General features: G+C 39.8%; 1 protein-coding gene across 8 annotated transcripts in view; it reads left to right on the top strand.

The window, feature by feature from the left end:
* LOC120573638 (multiple PDZ domain protein) overlaps positions 1-18170 on the top strand; it is a 50560-nt gene that overhangs the window by 7506 nt on the left and 24884 nt on the right. For 6 of the 8 annotated variants that reach the window (XM_039823482.1, XM_039823484.1, XM_039823485.1 and 3 more), the window contains exons 4-20: positions 725-886; positions 1263-1402; positions 2018-2231; positions 3526-3648; positions 3933-4130; positions 4720-4822; positions 5303-5391; positions 5968-6202; positions 8540-8626; positions 8953-9032; positions 9257-9403; positions 10298-10468; positions 11146-11331; positions 11654-11863; positions 12962-13120; positions 13436-13588; positions 17688-18032. In XM_039823482.1, the coding sequence (XP_039679416.1) occupies positions 725-886; positions 1263-1402; positions 2018-2231; positions 3526-3648; positions 3933-4130; positions 4720-4822; positions 5303-5391; positions 5968-6202; positions 8540-8626; positions 8953-9032; positions 9257-9403; positions 10298-10468; positions 11146-11331; positions 11654-11863; positions 12962-13120; positions 13436-13588; positions 17688-18032 (2802 nt within the window). The remainder of the gene's footprint in view (positions 1-724; positions 887-1262; positions 1403-2017; positions 2232-3525; positions 3649-3932; positions 4131-4719; positions 4823-5302; positions 5392-5967; positions 6203-8539; positions 8627-8952; positions 9033-9256; positions 9404-10297; positions 10469-11145; positions 11332-11653; positions 11864-12961; positions 13121-13435; positions 13589-17687; positions 18033-18170) is intronic. The other 2 variants (XM_039823488.1, XM_039823487.1) reach the window with 2 other exon arrangements.

Genomic DNA, 18170 nt, shown 5'->3' with positions numbered 1-18170 from the left:
AAAGTGCAAATGCACAAGTTCACAAGGCCAGCTTTAGCAATGCCATATGCCGAATGGAGTGTTTATGAAAATACTGCTGTATATTATGCCCATCCTTTTGAATCCAATTCAGATGGTCATAAACATTATGCCCTTTGGCTAATGAAATTGGAAAAACACCATTTTATGTAGTTGTCTCAGTCATGTAATTCATCTGTCACACAAGTAAAGTCATTGCACTAATTAAAACCCAAGCATATTAAGGCATCCAGATGGCCAGTGATGCTTCCCCCCCCCACCATGATAGAAATATTGTATTTGGAGCGTAGTCATTGTTAGAACATCAGCTAAGAGCCATTATACCCTGAAGGATTAGGCTGCCATAGATCTAGCTAATCATGGTGGGATAAACTGTCTGGCATCCCAATGGTTTCAGACTTTGGGGTTTTGGTGTCTAAAATTAAACTTGCTTAATGTTTACGTCCACAGTAGGAATGAGTCATGTTTTTTGTTTGAACTTTTAATTGTCTTTGGTTGGATTGTTGCTAGTAATTACTAGTCTCTGCAGGATCAAGTTGCAGAAAGTCAAAGCTGTTATCTAGCTGCAAACTGGAAACCTATCAGACAACATCACATTTACAGTAAATTTAGGTATTTAGTTGAAAATGCATATCAGAATAATTCTTCAGTGTAACATCTGCGGTTTTCCACATCACTCACTACATTTATTTCTTTATTTTTCCAGGAGAGTGTCCCAGCGTCACGTGGGAGTGACCTTAGCGATCACGTAGCAGAAGTCAAGCCCAATGGCGGCCATGTTTCCTACTCAGACATATCAGCTTCTACACTCATCACTGGCAAGACAGCATCTGAAGAATTTGAACACCTTATTCACACCATGGCACAGGTATAGACAACTGTAAAGCCAAATCAATCATTGTACTGTGTGTACACTACTTTTGAGTTTAATGTCAGTGTAATAACTTAAGCTTATATGTGACATTCTGCTGTTGGCCTGTTGTTTAGTTCCCAGTAGATTTATCACCACATTATTTTATGTTTTGGTCATTTTAACACAAGCACAAAAATCAGCACCTCATCTGTAAACAGGTAGATTACCTTGACTATGTCTTTCATAACTCCAACCAAAGACGAGAGCTACAGGCTGCTCACTGCGTTCTTTTCTCTTGAGACACTTCAAATAGACTTCTAAAGACTGCCTGCAGCTTTGATGCTATAGTGACTCAGCCTTGAGCCAAATTGCATATGTGTGTATAACCCAGGGGCGCTACGTGACACACGTGGACCTGCAGAAGCCAGAGTCAGGAGGTCTTGGCTTCAGCGTGGTGGGCCTAAAGAGCGAGAACCGTGGAGAGCTCGGCATCTTCATCCAGGAAATTCAACCAGGAAGTGTGGCTGACTGGTATGTAAGAATCAGCATGGCATGCAATGACTGATTAAACATATCTTTGAACAAAGTCCACTTTCCAGAAAGTGTTTCGATATTTGGTGAAGAATGAAGGAGTTAGAGAAGTCCTTTTCAGACCGTCACGGACGTTCAGGGAGATTTTGTGGAATCTTACAAATTGGCCCTTTTTTAGAAATAAGTTTTTACAACTGGTTTCAAAAAATTTCTTTTTGCCTAGACTGTGGCTTTAGATGTTTTCTTACACACACACACACACACACACACACACACACACACACACACACACACACACACACACACACACACACACACACATATATATATATATATATAGTGTCTTCATACAAAACAAAAATAGGAACTAAATGTGTACAATTATTACCTGTCAATTTCTGTCAGAGAGACATTTGACATAAATTGTAAGAACAAATGACACAGTAACACTGTCAATGAGTAGACAGTGAATATCCTATATCTGAAATGAGGAAACAGATGAAGAATAATTACTTGATCAGAGGCAGATTTAGTTCAAATATCAGCGGCTCTGACACCATATACTGCATTATGTCCCCCTCTCACTATGACACTCCATGCTTCTTTCCCCTACAGTGATGGGAAGCTCAAAGAAGCTGACCAGATCTTAGCCATCAATGGCCAGCTCCTGGACCAGACAGTGACCCACCAGCAGGCTATAGGCATCCTGCAGAGTGCTTCAGAGAGGGTGCAGCTCACTGTGGCACGAGGACCAATACCTCAACTGACCAGTCCCGCGGTGTCCCGCACGCCCTCTGCTGCCAGTACACTATCAGCCAACTCCAGCGCGGTATAGATACATTCTCATTCATGTCACACATGAAAACTTAAAGGGGAACTATGCAGGTTTTTTTTAGCTTAATTTACCTTAACTGAACGGCTTCGGAGTCATTGGAATGGTTATTTGACTTTTTTCGGGTTGAATGGTGGTCGTCTCGCTCCCCCCTAGCGCCTGTGAGCAGAAAAACCACCCTTGCAACTTTCGGCCGGCGAGCCACCGGCCACAGCGTCAGGAAATATCGCGTGATATCAGGTCTCGCGATGTAACGAATTGCTTCATGGCACTGCACACATAAACGCTGCTACTTTATTCACTGTCTATGACCGCTACACACCCCCATCCAGGAACCAGCTAGCTATAAGAACAAGGTAGCGATGGAGTTTTTCCACACTATCATCATGGCTGAGCCGGCAAAAAATAAGCAGAAAGCTAGGAAAGCATTGTTGGAGGAATAGACGGCAGACTGACCTAACGAGGAGTCAGACACGAGTAAATATCGGACCTGCGTTTTCAGAATGGCGAGAACTGAGACAAACACAAGCCTGCAAATCCGATGCTGCACTTGTAAGTATCTTTGATCAGAAACTTTATCTGCCACAGAGTTTCTTGTCAGCTTGATGTTGGCAAACAGCTTTTGACTTTGTTCTAAGGCCATTGTAGGAAAAAAGAATAATGTTACGGACCCGGGAGAGAAGGGTAATATTTCGAGAAAAACCTCAGTGGACATGGCTCCGTGCGTTCGCTGGCTTCATTGAAAACAAATGCACATGACCAGAGGGAGAAGATGGGAGGGGGGAGAGTTACCAACGAGTTTTTACAACAGCGTTAAAAATTCTTCTTATTATTATTCTAAAGCTTTAGGTGGAGCTCTATAGAGAAACCTGCGAGCAAAAAGCGAAATTGCCAAAACTGCATAGCACCCCTTTAAACTTGCACGCCCACTTGCTAATTTTGGAACAAGTATTGTGCAAACTGATCTGACATGATACAAAAAACTACACACACATGCTTGCCTTGACATAAGAGTGTAACACACATGCAACACAGTCACACACTTACATGTATACACAATTGAGTCAACATCAATCCAACATGGCAGTAAAATGTGACAACAGCAGACACAGTTTCTTATAGGAAAAAATTTAACTTTGCTACAACTACTGATTAAAAGTTATTCTTATAGGACACTGGAGAACACTATATTTTCAGTGACAACACCAACGTTTATGGTTGATTAAAGAAAGGTTTTTGTTCAAAAGTACATTTAGTAGCTTTATTGTTTCTTGTCTTTTACGATGCCTAGTGGCAGCACGTGGAAACAATTGAGCTGGTCAACGACGGCACCGGTCTTGGCTTCGGTATTGTGGGAGGAAAGACCACTGGGGTTATCGTCAAAACCATCCTTCCTGGAGGCATAGCTGATCAGGTGATTGCAATAATGCATCCCTACTTTATTTGGGAATTTGCTTTAGCATTGTTAATAGTTGTGTATACAGTGTTTACCATGAAAAGGCAATTTGTTTGTATTTTATGACACTTTCAATGTTCTAAAGAGATGGCTCTTTTCAGTTAGGTATAATGAGAATTGCAAGCAAGCACATAATTAACTGTCACTCTTGTCTTTTGTTTGGTACTGATATTGTCATTATGGGTTTGAATTCTACTGAAGCTACACAGACTTAGACAGAAAACCTACTTTTTCTACCTCAGGATGGCCGCCTGCGCAGTGGGGACCACATCCTGAGAATCGGAGACACTGACCTGTACGGCATGGGCAGCGAACAGGTGGCCCAGGTCCTCAGGCAGTGTGGCAACAGGGTGAAGCTGGTGGTTACCAGGGGTCCTGTGGATGAGAATCCCTCCGTCTCTGCTGTCATGCCTGTGGTGCTCCCCACTGTCAATGAACAGGTGAGAGGGGCTGTTTCACTCAGAAATGTGACACACATTCTTACAATATGAAAATGTGTCACATTCAAATGGATTTCATTATTTGGAGTGTCAATATAGCAAAGCAGTTTCTCTTTAACAAATGATTGAGATGATGATTGATGACCATACATGGCACACTCAATAGTCCTACACTTATATCAGAAACACTTAAGACTTAAAGTTCAGGTCTTTCATCTCCCGTTTTATCAGTTCTAACTCTTGACAGCTTTAAATAAACACAATTTAAAGAAAAGAGCAGGTTACATTTCCTGTGACTCATGTTTTGGAGAGCAAATGTTCCTTAACTACTCTCAGAAACAGCACTTAAAACAGCGATTTCATGACTATTATCAACACTCATCCCTATTTAAACATGAATGAAATGCAGTGACTCACTATGTGACATCATATCCTTTTGAATGCAAACATTAGCTCTGTTTTTATAGCTACGAGGTATTTTGGTCCCAATGTGGTGCCATGACTTGCTTTTCTGCTGTTGTCAAATGAGTCATCTTATACTTTTATTTTGTTGTCAGTGGATGTTGACCTGCCATTCATCTTTTCACAGGGCTATGAGGAAGAAGAGGATGAAGCATTTGATGTGAGCCTTACCAAGAACACGCAGGGACTGGGGATTACTATTGCTGGCTATGTTGGAGATAAAAATGCAGGTGAGAAATGGCAGAATAGATGACCATTTAATTTAAAGTGTCATATTGATGCTTAATTACTTCCGTGCTTCCCTAAATGCACATTTAAACTGCAATGATTAATACCTTTCTAGCCTATGAACAATAAATTAAATGTGTAATATGAAAGGGGTTGCTCATATTGATTACCGGTATTAACATCCAACTCTACAGCGTGTTTTAGCATCTTTTAGCTTATTGTTTTGGATGTATGTTAGACTTACGGTCGTAATATTGAATGGCCTTGGCTTAAAAGTCTTTATTTTTCAAGGCTAGCATAAGTGCACTGGGATCACCCCATCTTGTTCATGACTTATACAATATTGAAACATGCTCACTAACCCTGACTTTTAACATCAAACTAAAACATCTGTTTGCTTTTCTCCTTGGGTCTTATTTAATGTCACGATTCATGGCTGTTCCTCATCTCTTAAATTTTTTGTACTTGTTCCGACTCCTCAGAGCCCTCTGGCATTTTTGTTAAGAGCATAACAAAAGGCAGCGCCGTAGATCAAGATGGCCGAATTCACGTTGGAGACCAGATAATAGCTGTAAGTACCCCAATTATGCTCTTTGTAGCTATTACTATTTTCTCTGTCTTCAGTGGCATGATGTAAAATATGCAGTGCATGTTTAATATCATCTAATATAGTGATCACATTTAGTCAATGCAAGGCCATTTTGAGATAATGAATAATTCACAATGAACTGATAGTTCATAAAGTGTTTTTTTCTTTAGCACACTGAGCAATTAAGTTTATCATTTTGAAACATGATTTAATGTTGCCTTGTGTTGTGAATGTGTGCTTGATTAAGTTTTGTTCTTAAAGCATATATGGTGAAATGTTTTGGGGCCCAACTTAAAAACTTAGTAAAACACTTAATTGTCTGATTTTTTTCATCTTGAAATGATCCAAATAAATAAAGTGAATGGCTATAAATAGATGGGAATAGTCATGTGCAACACTCTCTATGTCTGCTGGTATTTATAACCACTGTAATTCATGTTTCAATCTCACCTCTATCAAACAAGAATCTAGATGGCAATTTAGCACACTCACAATGTCAGCACAAGCTGTTCTGGCCCTCGTCTAATCAATGGGCTCACAAATGATGGCCCTCTGCAGGTTGACGGTGTAAACATCCAGGGATACACCAATCAGCAGGCAGTGGAAGTGCTCAGACACACGAGCCAGACAGTCCACCTTAAGCTGATCCGGCGGGACTTCAGGCCTGATGAGATCCCCCCTGCTGTGGCCCCTGGTGTCAGCGCCCTGTCTCCTTGCACCACCATCCCCACCACCGCCGCTGTCATGATGGAGCTGGAGCTAGAGAGAAAGAAGGCTGAGGAGGCTGCTGAAGGTACGAAGGATGAAGCGAGGGAAATTTAATGAGGATAGACAAAAACACATTCCTTATCACCCTGCCAAAAAAATTTGTCATTTGATGTGTAAATGTGGCGCAGAGAGAAGTTATCACGATGTAGTAATGAGTGACTCCAAATGGAAATTTCTGTCACTTTTATCAATATAGTTAAAATACAGAACCAGGACTTTCTCCAGCCGCAAATAAAAACACTTACATGAGTTATACTCCAATAATACAGTCCAAATTGATGTCAACATTGTGATTTATTATAGAATGAGAACGGTGGCCCTCTATTTAATATGTAGCAGGTGTCTTTATTCTGCTACTGAAGGATTTATTTGTTAATAGTTTGAGTATATTTTACACCATTTAACACTTTGCTTAATGCTGAAAAATTAATTACATTTTCCTCTCAGAGGGTTCTTCCTAATACCAGCAATAAAATGAGTACGCCCACGTTACTGGCCATCTTCACCTAAAAAGAGAGAAATGCACTCATTAATAATCACTGACAGAGGCCAATAGGACACAGCTATTTTCTCATACATGAAAAACACATGGAAAAGAAATGTAAACACTTCTGTCAAGTCCTACCCTTCTCATTCATTACTGTATTGCACTGGCAGAATAACGCACTGGATGGACTGACCCAACAACCACAATTCTAAAGAAATAACCCACAACCCTTCCTACCATGTTGTTTAGACCCTAATATATCCAGTAATGAATCAGCATATGATGCCCAACATCACCTAAGACAGATCTTCAACAGGGGGTCCGGGACCCCTAGGGGGTCCTCAGAGTCATTGCAGGGGGGCCTCCAAATTATCTTTAAAAAATGCCTTAACATAATAACATATTATTAGCAAATATAAATTCCCACTGATGATAGGCTTACTGGTCTATAGGTAAGGTAGTCACTAAGATATCAGCCCACAGATATAGTTTATCCTAGATTCACTGTGCCACATGTGTAACATTAAAATATGATTTATAAAATCATGCCAACAATTAATATTTGAATAGCTTATGCAAAAAGGATATGTAAGATGGAAGTTATTGTAGGCCCAGTTTAATATGCAACTTAATTTGATACAATATGTAGTAGGGGGTCCCTGCTACATCTCACTTTCAGTTAAGGGGTCCTTGGCTTAAAAAACGTTGAAGAACCCTGATCTAAGACATTGACAGTTGGGTTACAGCTGAGGTCTGTATGTGTGTGCAAGTACCTATAATAATTTTGCAATTACTTTTTGCATTTTTAAAATGTTAACAAGATAGACAAAGAGTAAACAGAAAGATTCTTGTCCCCAGCTGTTCCGACAGGACCTCCAGGCTAGTACAGAAGCAAGAGAAGCAACTTGCAAAAGTTGTCAATAGTGATAGATGGAGCTTGAAAGTGATTCGATCTGGCAACAGGAAGTTCTAGCCCCAAAAACCTGCAGGAAAACTAGCAGCAGGCAGTCGACAGACAGAGGATTTTTCTTGGCTGCTTTGCAACCTGTTAGAAATAATAGAGTTTGCACTTCTGAGTATTTACAGATAATAAAAAAGGACTACATCAGTGCATCCCCATATTATATGAGGTTATGTCCATAGAGCTCCCTTGTTAAAAACACAAGTTTGCAGAGTAAGAATATATTTTAGCTAACTTACTGAGCATGAGCTCATAGGTCTGATTTACAGAGTTGTAATAGGCCATTAAATGGTTGGGATTAACAAAAGAAAATGAACTACTCACTTAAATTGTTGTCAAGTCAGTGTTAAGGTTGTCAAGCTCCTTTTCACATAGCAGACTAGCTAGTATTAGTTTTATGTTAGCACTTAAAGGTGCTGATGTACAGCGTAGACCCATGGCTTGCCTGGGCGCATGGGTACTAATTTCATGGGTGACTTCAGTGCCCTGTGGAACTCCAAAGACATAAACAGTGGTATTAAGTCGTAAAAAAGTACCAGGGTCATTAAACAGATATTTGAAGTCCTGGAATGTTTAAGTCTGTCATTATGGATAACATCATCAAGGGCATGTATATCCGTTTTCGGGCTAATAAGGACATGAGATAGGTGGGTCCTTCTTCTAAAGTGAGCGTCATTATTAAAGAGTAGGAAATGCTCAAACTATTTTAGAACAGTGAAGTAGTAGTGTGTCAAATAAAAAAAGACACTATTTCAAATAAATTCAGCATTGGTATAGGTTTGTGTTTTTTTTGTCTGTTGGTGTGCTGTTAGTGGAAAGTAGATGACTTTTTCCAGTGGCTGTGTGCCTACATTGTCATGTGTCTGTGCCGCTGCCTGCTTTGGTCTGTCTCACTCTTCATTGTGTGTTTACAGTCACCACAGATGAAAAGCCACTCCAGACAAAGAGTGGAGGATCTGATGTCAGCCCAGCAACGGATCAGCTAACAGAAGACACACATGGTACGAGGCTGGGATTCTTCTCTAAGTGCACCAGCAGAGATAATGGCCACACATCTGACAGATAAGGGGTTATTGTTGTCAGTACCACACTGACTAGCGACACACATGCTGAGGAAATACTGAGATGGGTGTTGGGTAGTTTTTTTAATAAGCAAAGATAAAGATTTTTTTTTTTTTAAGAGGGTCTTATCTCTGATCTTAAAGAAAACATTAGTACCTTGCAAATAGTTAGAAATGTATGTTGCATTGCTGGCTATGAATGATTTATAACAATTTTCCTTAAATGTTGTCTTGTATATTAATACTGTTGTATTGTGTTTATCAAGGGATAAAGCTAACACCCGTTGAAGAGGAAGATCTAATGAAGAAGTGGCTCGAGATTCTGGGTCCAAGTAATGAAGTTGTAGTAAGTTTCTTTTTCAAAGTCAATTCCTTTCTCTCATGCATCGAATTGTATTTACCAGAACTTTGTTCCTGCTTGAATTGACTTATAATGTTAAATAACTCAAAACTGCTACCTTAAAAGGAAGAATGACCTTAGTCGGCAAACACAAGGGACTGAGTCACTAATAGATTTAAAGTGAATTACTACCATGCTAACTGAGATGTGATTTCTTCTTCCCGTAACAGGTGGCTCAGGTGGAGAAGTTTAGTGAGAACAGCGGCCTGGGCATCAGTTTAGAAGCCAACAGTGGGCATCATTACATCCGCTCTGTCCTACCTGAGGGACCCGTAGGTCGCTGTGGCAAGCTGTTCAGTGGAGATGAACTGCTTGAGGTGTGTGGTCTGTTAATATTTGCAGAGGCTTAACAGTAACACTTTACTTGACGGTATCGACATAATCGTGACATGACACTGTCATAACTATGACATGACACTGTCATGAATGTGTCATAAACATTATAAACAAGTCATAAACGTTTATGACTTCTGTCATTAAGTGTCATTCGGTTTTTGTCATGACAAGTTGGCCATTGTTTGGGTTGTCTTGATTATGTCAACTTGACATTAATCAAAGTGACATTACCAGAAGTTGTCTTGGTCATGACAAGTTGACATTAAATTTGTTTGGGATGTCTTTGTAATGACAACTTGACATTAACCAGGATGACATTACCAGAAGATGTCTTTGTCATGACAACTTGACATAATGTCATCCTGTTTAATGTCAAGTTGTCTAAATAAGGACACGCCAAAGAAATTTAATGTCAACTTGTCGTGACAAAAACTGAATGACACTTAATGACAGAAGTCATAAACATTTATGACTTGTTTATAATGTTCATGACAGTGTCATGTCATAGTTATGACAATGTCATGTCACCATTATGTCAATACCTTCAAGTAAAGTGTTACCGGCTTAACTACCTACATGTATTTAAAGCTAGTTTGTTTATGGAGCAGTAATGAACAAGTTATTTTGATATACTGTATACACATACCAGAGCTAAAAGGTGGCCAGAGACATGAGTCCACATGAATGCTAATGTTGCTCTGTGTCTGCTGGATGTGTGAATAGGAAACCGTTTCCACATGTTTGCCACAACAAGTTGAAATTTGTTCTGCTGCCCTCAAATCACCCAACAAAAGAAAACACTATCATATAATGCTGCTTTAAATCTTAGCTACTGCATTTAGTTTTGAATAAAGCTAATGCTTACCTCTCCTTAGGTCAATGGTATATCCCTGATTGGTGAAACCCACAAGGAAGTAGTCAGGATCTTGAAGGAGCTTCCACTTTGTGTATACATGACATGCTGTAGGCCCGCCCCTTACCTGCAGACTGTTATGGATGCTGTCCAACCAGAATCAGAGACTTTATCCAAAACGTCTATATTAAAGGTACTGTGCTGAACCATCACAAATTTACTCATATGTATTGTTTTTAAAATGTACATTTTTCAACTTTCATAACTCCTCGATATTTGTCAAGTATTGTTATGTTTAGGAGTAAAAACCGTGTGAAAAGTGATGGAATCTTTGCTTGCTCAAGGCTAAAAACACGCAGCTTTTTGAAGCAGCCGATGCCTATACGAGATGGAAACTCCTTGCATCACCTCGACATGCAGCAATGCATCATGAAAAATATTCCCCTCCCTCTGCATATGAGCAAGGAGATATGATTGGAGAGAAATACTCCTAAAGTTCTCCTCCTGTTATTAGTTTAGCTCGAGCTGCCAATCGCTCCATTGGCTTCCCACATTGTCAACCATGATAGATTAAGACTAAGCAATAAGCAGGGGAGGCTGAAAGTTTATTAAGACCAATTCTAGTAATACCTCAGCAGCAGCCAACAACAACATTTGCTAGAGATATGAGACATCAAAAGCAGCTTCCCTTTGGGGAAGGGCTTTTCATCTCTCCAGCTTTATCTGTGATAATGTACTAAGGCCCTAGCATCCCAAAGATATTTCCCTTTTATCTGCTGCCAGAAACAGGACTAGAGGGTAGCAGCCTATGGGGTTGGGAGTAAAAGTGAGGAAGCTGTTACATAGAGATTTGGGGCTTTTCCTCTGCAGAAACAAATAGACCTGAGCAGCGTTCTGGTTGCTGAAGACTCAGAGGTGAATGCAGCAGCAGCGGCAGAGGATAATGTGACACAGGAGGCGATAGGATCTCCTTTGGCTATGTGGGAGTTGGAGATCCAGAATATCGAGCTTGAAAAGGCCGAAGGGGGATTGGGATTCAGCATTCTGGACTACCAGGTGGGAAATCTTCCTGGGACTTATAGGTTTTTATCAAAAAAAATTGGGTAATTGTTATTATTTTTGACCGTATTTGTACTTTTATAGATGTTGTATTTTTCTATCATATATGTGTGGAGCAGTAGGATGAAATGTTTGATAGTTTTTTTTTCATCCACATTGAATTTCTTCATACAAGTATTTCCACTGGAAAAAAAGGACATAATGTACAATGCTAACCATATACATTCATTTTCCTGTGATTTCCATGTAAGTTTAAGGCTGTGATAGTTTACCTGTTGACCTCTTGTCACTGAACTTTTCTGGACTGGCTCCGCCACAGGACCCACTGGACCCCGCCAAGACGGTGATCGTGATTCGCTCTCTGGTTCCTTGCGGTGTGGCCGAACAGGATGGCAGACTGTTGCCAGGAGACCGACTCATGTATGTTAACACTACCAACCTGGAGAACGCCAGTCTGGACGATGCTGTCCAGGCCCTGAAGGGAGCCGGCCTTGGCAAGGTCCAGATAGGAGTTGCCAAACCACTGCCTGTAAGCATTAGAATTAGTATTGTTTCTTTTTTCTTTGCTTTAAACATGTCTGAAAATTGAAGGTAAAATATGACTTGTGTGTCGGGGGATAAAGGGACAAGTGTATCCATATCTGTTGGGGTTACTAAGAGTTTTTAAACATATTGCTTTTTGTCAAATTTGTTCAGCATGTCAGGGATTTATCACTGCGTGTGTGTGAGGTTGTGAGTCCGGTTGTCTTTATATCATGTGCCATTGTATCCAGTCATGAGGGTTCAGCTTACAAGGGCTTGAATATTTCATGCAGGAAATAGAGTGGAGGTTGGCCGCAAGGTTTAGCATTCCACCCACTGTTTCATTCAGAGGAGGCAACCAGCTTAAAATGGCCTGCGCCCTTTGTGTCATGTATTATGTTATTGAATTTTCCAAAAGCACAGACCCTCTTGTACATTTAAACACATAGGGGCACCTGTCAAAATATTGGGTCAGTCCAACGGCATGTTCGTCGTACCAGGCAACTGTACTCTTTGTACGGGATGTTTCTCTCTGCAAAACCACTTGCATTCTTTCTGCCTCAGTGCTGCATTTCTCTTGTATTGAATCTGCCGTTGGATTACACAGTGAGACCTCTGAGCGGCCAAGGTTAGCTGGATTACTGAGCTGTAGGAAGCCTCTGTGGAGTTGTCCAACTCTCCTGCAGGACGTGGAATGTACTTCTGTGGGGTATTTTGTTGTATTGCCTCTCAAAATTGAGTCTGACAAGTGTAATCCTCCAGTATGCCTTCGTGGTTTTCTTCTATCTGTCTAGGATGCATGCGACAACAAAATCGATATCAAGAGCTATTACGAAAGAATACATATGAAATGTTCTTGAGCTTTTCTGTTCAAATAATTCAAAAAGAGTCATGAATGTGCAGTTTTGAGCAATTTCTCTGCTTGAACGCTTGTGCACCAAGATCAATTTTTAACTTTAATTAGCATTGGAAAAATCTTAACTTCTAACATCTTTTTTGATTCCATACTAATTTATTTGTACTTGATTTGGTCACACACAAAAAATAATCAAAAATCAAATTACATGAAACTGGAGACACTGAAAGAATTTCTCCACTTTCCTAGGGAATATGTGGATATTCCCACTCTCCACACCCATATGGTGAGCAGGAAATTACTTCATCATCCATCATCCATTCATTTGACTTCAACAATATTTTGGTTGAAGAAGGAGAGGAAGAAGGACTGACTGAGGGCATCGTTTACCGAGCAGAGCCTGCATTGGTTAGTTAGCTTTTGGGAAAAACTGATAAATTAATCAGAACATCCTAAAAAATGGAAAACAAATTGTACTAAACATGTGATATTTGCTTCAGCCTAATTTTTTACCAAGAGAGGTGTGTTTGTTTGTAATAGTTCATACAGTTAGCCTATATATGTATTATTCTGACAAATAGATGCCATTAATTAAGGGATACATATATGTTGTCTCAACAGTATTTTTTGTAGTTCAATGTGATTGGATAGTTCACCAAATTGATTATTACTAAAGGCCAGTTTTGTGTCAGTTGGTTACACTATTTCCATTCATTATCACAGATTGACACCAGCGAAGCAGACCTGTCTGATGAAAAGGTGTTCGATCACACTTACTCTGGGATGGAGGACGACACTTTCCAGGCGTCCATGATTGCTCTTCATGGTAGCAGCTGTAGCGCAGACCTGGATTACCTGCACGCATCTACGCCCAAGGTAAGCATCCGTTAGACAGCACGGCAGAGGAAATCCACTACTAAAACCAAAAGCACAACTTGAAATTATTCCCTTATTTCATCAGATGTTACTGCAATAGTAGTCTATATCCACGACGCTCCACTTCCGCGGTTGCTACGTTGCCGCCGGATTTCACTCTCTTCGGCTGGATGCCTGTTACCTTACGCTTTCTTTGTGTTGGAATTTTAAACTCCGGTTGATTTAGGACTATGGTTAACTGCTCCTCAGATCTCTGAAGGGTAAATCCAGACAGCTAGCTAGACTATCTGTCCAATCTGAGTTTTCTCTTGCACGACTAAAAAAAACCTTTGAATGTACACATGTTCCACCAAACAAGTTCCTTTCCGAGGCTATTTTGCAGCGGCACCGTGGCTCTGCCTGGTGCTTAGCGCAGCCCATGACAATTGTGATTGGTTTAAAGACGTGGCCATAAACCAGAGCACGTTTTTCTCCCATCCCGGAATGCTGTGTGGACTAGCCAGACCCCCCTCCGCAGCGTGTGGAGGAAGGTCTGGCAGAGCCAGACTACTGCAATAGTTACTGGCCTTTGTTACAATGAGCTATGCAGCATGTAGTCATTATTCTCTGTTTGTTTTTTTTGCTATGAAGAACCAAAATATCATGAGAAATGTTTTTTTGTTTTGTTTGTTAAGGCAGTAACAACATTATTGACTTTTTTGTTATGTGAGGGCTGTAGCTGTGTCTGCTTCTGTTGCTCTGGGTGCACAAGAGCAGCAAGTCCCCAAATGGATATTCAATTATAAGGAAAATAAACAAAGAAGAGCAAGGGGTACACAAACTGTTTCCCCAAAGGTCACAGCTGAACTTATTTGTAGGCCTTCCACAGAAATCTACACTATAACAGGGGAGCCTAGAGGGACAGCTATGGGCCAGGACAACATGGGGAATTTTATTTTACTGGGGGATTTCACAAAACAGATCAAATGTTTGTATGAGGTCAGACAGCTCAGTCTTCTTGTGATGATTAAATGTTTTTTTTCCCTAAAGCTTGAGAGAGAGGCAACAAGTCTGTTGATAAAGCTCAGATCTTCTTCAGTGACAGTAAATGGTGGACCAGCTTTTTTCACACTTGCTGACACTATCTAAGGTTATATTCTTTTAGGAATATAAATGTTTTTTTCTTTCTGGCCCATACATGTGAAGGTCAACTGGGCGTGAAAGATCAGATGAGTGAGTCCACAAAGTCAGCCTCCAAGCCACTGTCAATAAAACAGTGACAGCTCTTTTCCTCATGAGTGCATTGATAGATTGCAACTGTACTTCTTGCTTTTCTGGTGTCTAGCTTTGAAGAGTCATTCATGTCCACATGCATTAGTTGTTCTGTCCAAGACCATAGAAAAATATATTTAGCATAAGTATTCTAGTCTTTTCTCTTCCTATATTTAAAATAATGCAGCCAATTTGAATAATTTAACAGACCAAACCAATATTATTTAGTGCTGTGAAATAGATTTATTTCAAAAGGTTATTTAAAAAATTATGAGTTTATTGGCATCCTCAGCTTTATCTGGGTACGCCAGAGGGCTGTTTTCACAAAACCAAGATAAGGGATTAGGCCGGGATTTCCCAGTTATCCTGGATGACTAGCCTTGACTCACAAAAGCAGAGGCACCTAAATTACCACGGAGAGTTATTCTGTGCAGCTAGCCTGCTACCGACCAGGCTAACAGCCAGGATTTATTAATCCTCAGCAGTGGTTTTACCTTATTATTATTATCAGCCTGCATTAAAATACATGTGCATATTGCTGTTCATTTAAGTACTGTTATTATTTAAAGTTGTAATTATTCATGTGACAGTCATTGTTACTGTTATATGTATGAAGACTGCTGTTCATATTGTTGTTAGAAGTTTGATGAATATATTATGGCAGTTGTTGAGATAATTAGAAAAGGTTGATCAAGTTGTGTTTTAAATGAAGTCAGTTACTAAGGGCAATATATAAAGTGCTGTACATGTGTGTTTCTATAGTGGACCAATGCACCTTAAATTATTTTAGTTGATTTTTTTTTTTATTCTTTAACAATAAAGGATTCAATAAACTGGCATTCTTATCACACAATTTGTGTTGTCCAATAAACTGGGACTATAATTTGGGAGGATTGTACAATTATAAAACCTATCCTAATTGTCCAATCCTCCTTTATTATAGTCTTAGTTCACTAAACCAGTAACTATATAGTGTAGACTACTACACTATACATGTTGTACATTCATGTAACAACAGGGAGAGGACACCATAGTGTTTTTTGACTTTATATTTTGCTGGGGGGGAAATAACTGATGAATATACTCCGTTCCATTCATGTTTAGGCCTACAGTGTGCATTATAGTTATCACTTAATTATCTTTATAAGTTTCTAGATTTTAGAGACCAATTTCTTCAGTGTCTTTCTTTTCTATGTCCACATATACGAGGGAGCAAAGCATATACTGTAATATGTAAAGAAGGAAACTCGTCCTCTATAATAATAATAATAAAAAAAACGTAACAAATATCGTGGCAGATAATAGCGGACCGACTGAATGATGATAGGCTAGTCTAAAAATATACATTTACGAACTACTGCTCTTAACTGAAACCATTCAATGAGCCACTTGTCATTTGCAAAAACGAACAGTTGTACACTTTGCATTAAAAGCGAGCAGTGGAAGTTAATATGACTTAGGAAATTTATATTTTAGCCCATTAGAGAGAGAGGGAGAAAGAGTGAGAGAGATATTTATGCATCATATTCTAGCATTTTAGAAAATGGATCTTCATGGTAAATTTCCTGAGTAACATTATCTTATGCTTACTTTTAAGGCAAAGAGTAGGTACGGTTAACGGTTAATTTGTGCAAATGTTTAGTAGCCTAATTCTTGAATGGTATGATTATGACGGTTTCAATTCAGAGCAGTGGTCAGTAAATGTATATATTTAGGCTACTTACGCATTCAGTCGGTCCGCGATCATCTGCCAGGCTTTCTCTCGCTTTTTTACTACAGCGCCCGTGTTTCTTTTTTCACAAATAATGTGTTGCACATTATCATACTTCCACAAGAAGCTGCTGCTCACTCTGTATTAAGTATGAACAATGCGTATTCTCCATTGTAGCATCAGTAAATCTGTGATCGACCTCGCGGTCTGTTAAGGAAAGCTGTGAACGCGCATCTATCCAAATTACTTCAGCCCGGCTCGACCTAGTCGCTCCTCCTCAGCCTGGCTCGGCCTTCGTGAAACGCACTAAGCCAGGCTGCACAGATTAGACTAGGTCAAGTCTCGCTTTATCGTTTATCCTGGATTTATAAATTCTACTTTTGTGAAACAGCCCCCTGGAGCATGACAGTCAAAGTTTGATGTTTTAATTGTTTTGATACATTTTTAGAGATGTCTGACTTATTCTGCCCTTAGATATTTGCAAAAATGTCTATGTATCACCCTCCTCTCTGGTAATCTCTGCATACCATTAATCAACCCATTACATGTAAAGATGGACACTTTTTAATGGTGTGAATTTACTATAGACATACCATATACTATACACACTATATTATAATACAGGAATTCCAAAAACGTTTGGCTAAAAACTATACATTTTTCACTGTTGCCTGTAAATGTCTTTTCTATTTTTATAATTGCAGTATAGGAATACTTATACAGCCCAGTTCACCCTAAATTTATAGCACTACCTTATTAAAATGAAACCTATTTCTTGTTCTCATGTCTGCTTATTGAGCCCCACTTGTAATACATATTTGCATATTTTAACTTTTTCTAAAGATTTATACTTCTGTTCTGGCTCCCTGAGGGAAGTGCTTATTGAGATTCATCACTACTCAGTCTGGTTCTAAAAAAGTCTTAAATGCTGTTACAATAAAACTACATTTTTTTGCACGGCCAGCTCAAGATCACCAGTAGTTCCTGTTGCTCTCTATTGGCCACTGATGGCTTTTCTATGGCTCATTACAAGGAGGGTGGGATAGCGACTGAGCAAGACAAATTCCCCCTGTTGGACAAGTGTCTAACTATCAGAGTGGAACGTTCATTCTGCTGCTATACTTTGTTTTACCCTAGCTGACAGCTCGCCTGGACTTGTTGGATGAGCATCCCTGCTTTGCAACACCATCCGGCCTTGCAGACAACACTCAAGCGTTCTCCCCGAAGAAGTCCGCCTCTTTCTCTCCTCCGAGTTTGAGAGGTCACGTCCCGACTTTGAATGCCATACTAAGCAGTTCTGATCAGTTTCTGGCACAGCACTCGACCAAAGAAGAACCTGTGGAGTGCTCAAACTCATACAGCCCGTTTGCTGAAATAGGGACCAGATCGTCTGTCCCAGATGAACCTGTGGAGTCTCTTCCCTATCAGAAGGAGCCACCCATGGCTTTTGAAGACATTAAAGATATAAAGATGTTCATTAAGGTAAATTACAAACTATAGATTTTGGAGGATTTACCATATAATAAGTTTGTAGGAAAAAATAAGATGAGCAATGAATATTCTGTTTGATTAATGAGTATTAGCGATTGGCATGTCGTGAACATCACAGATATTTCGAGG

The sequence above is a fragment of the Perca fluviatilis genome, chromosome 14 (assembly GCF_010015445.1).
Source record: "Perca fluviatilis chromosome 14, GENO_Pfluv_1.0, whole genome shotgun sequence".
In the NCBI taxonomy this organism is placed as follows: Eukaryota; Metazoa; Chordata; class Actinopteri; order Perciformes; family Percidae; genus Perca; species Perca fluviatilis.
This window is presented reverse-complemented; position numbering and strand designations above follow the sequence as displayed.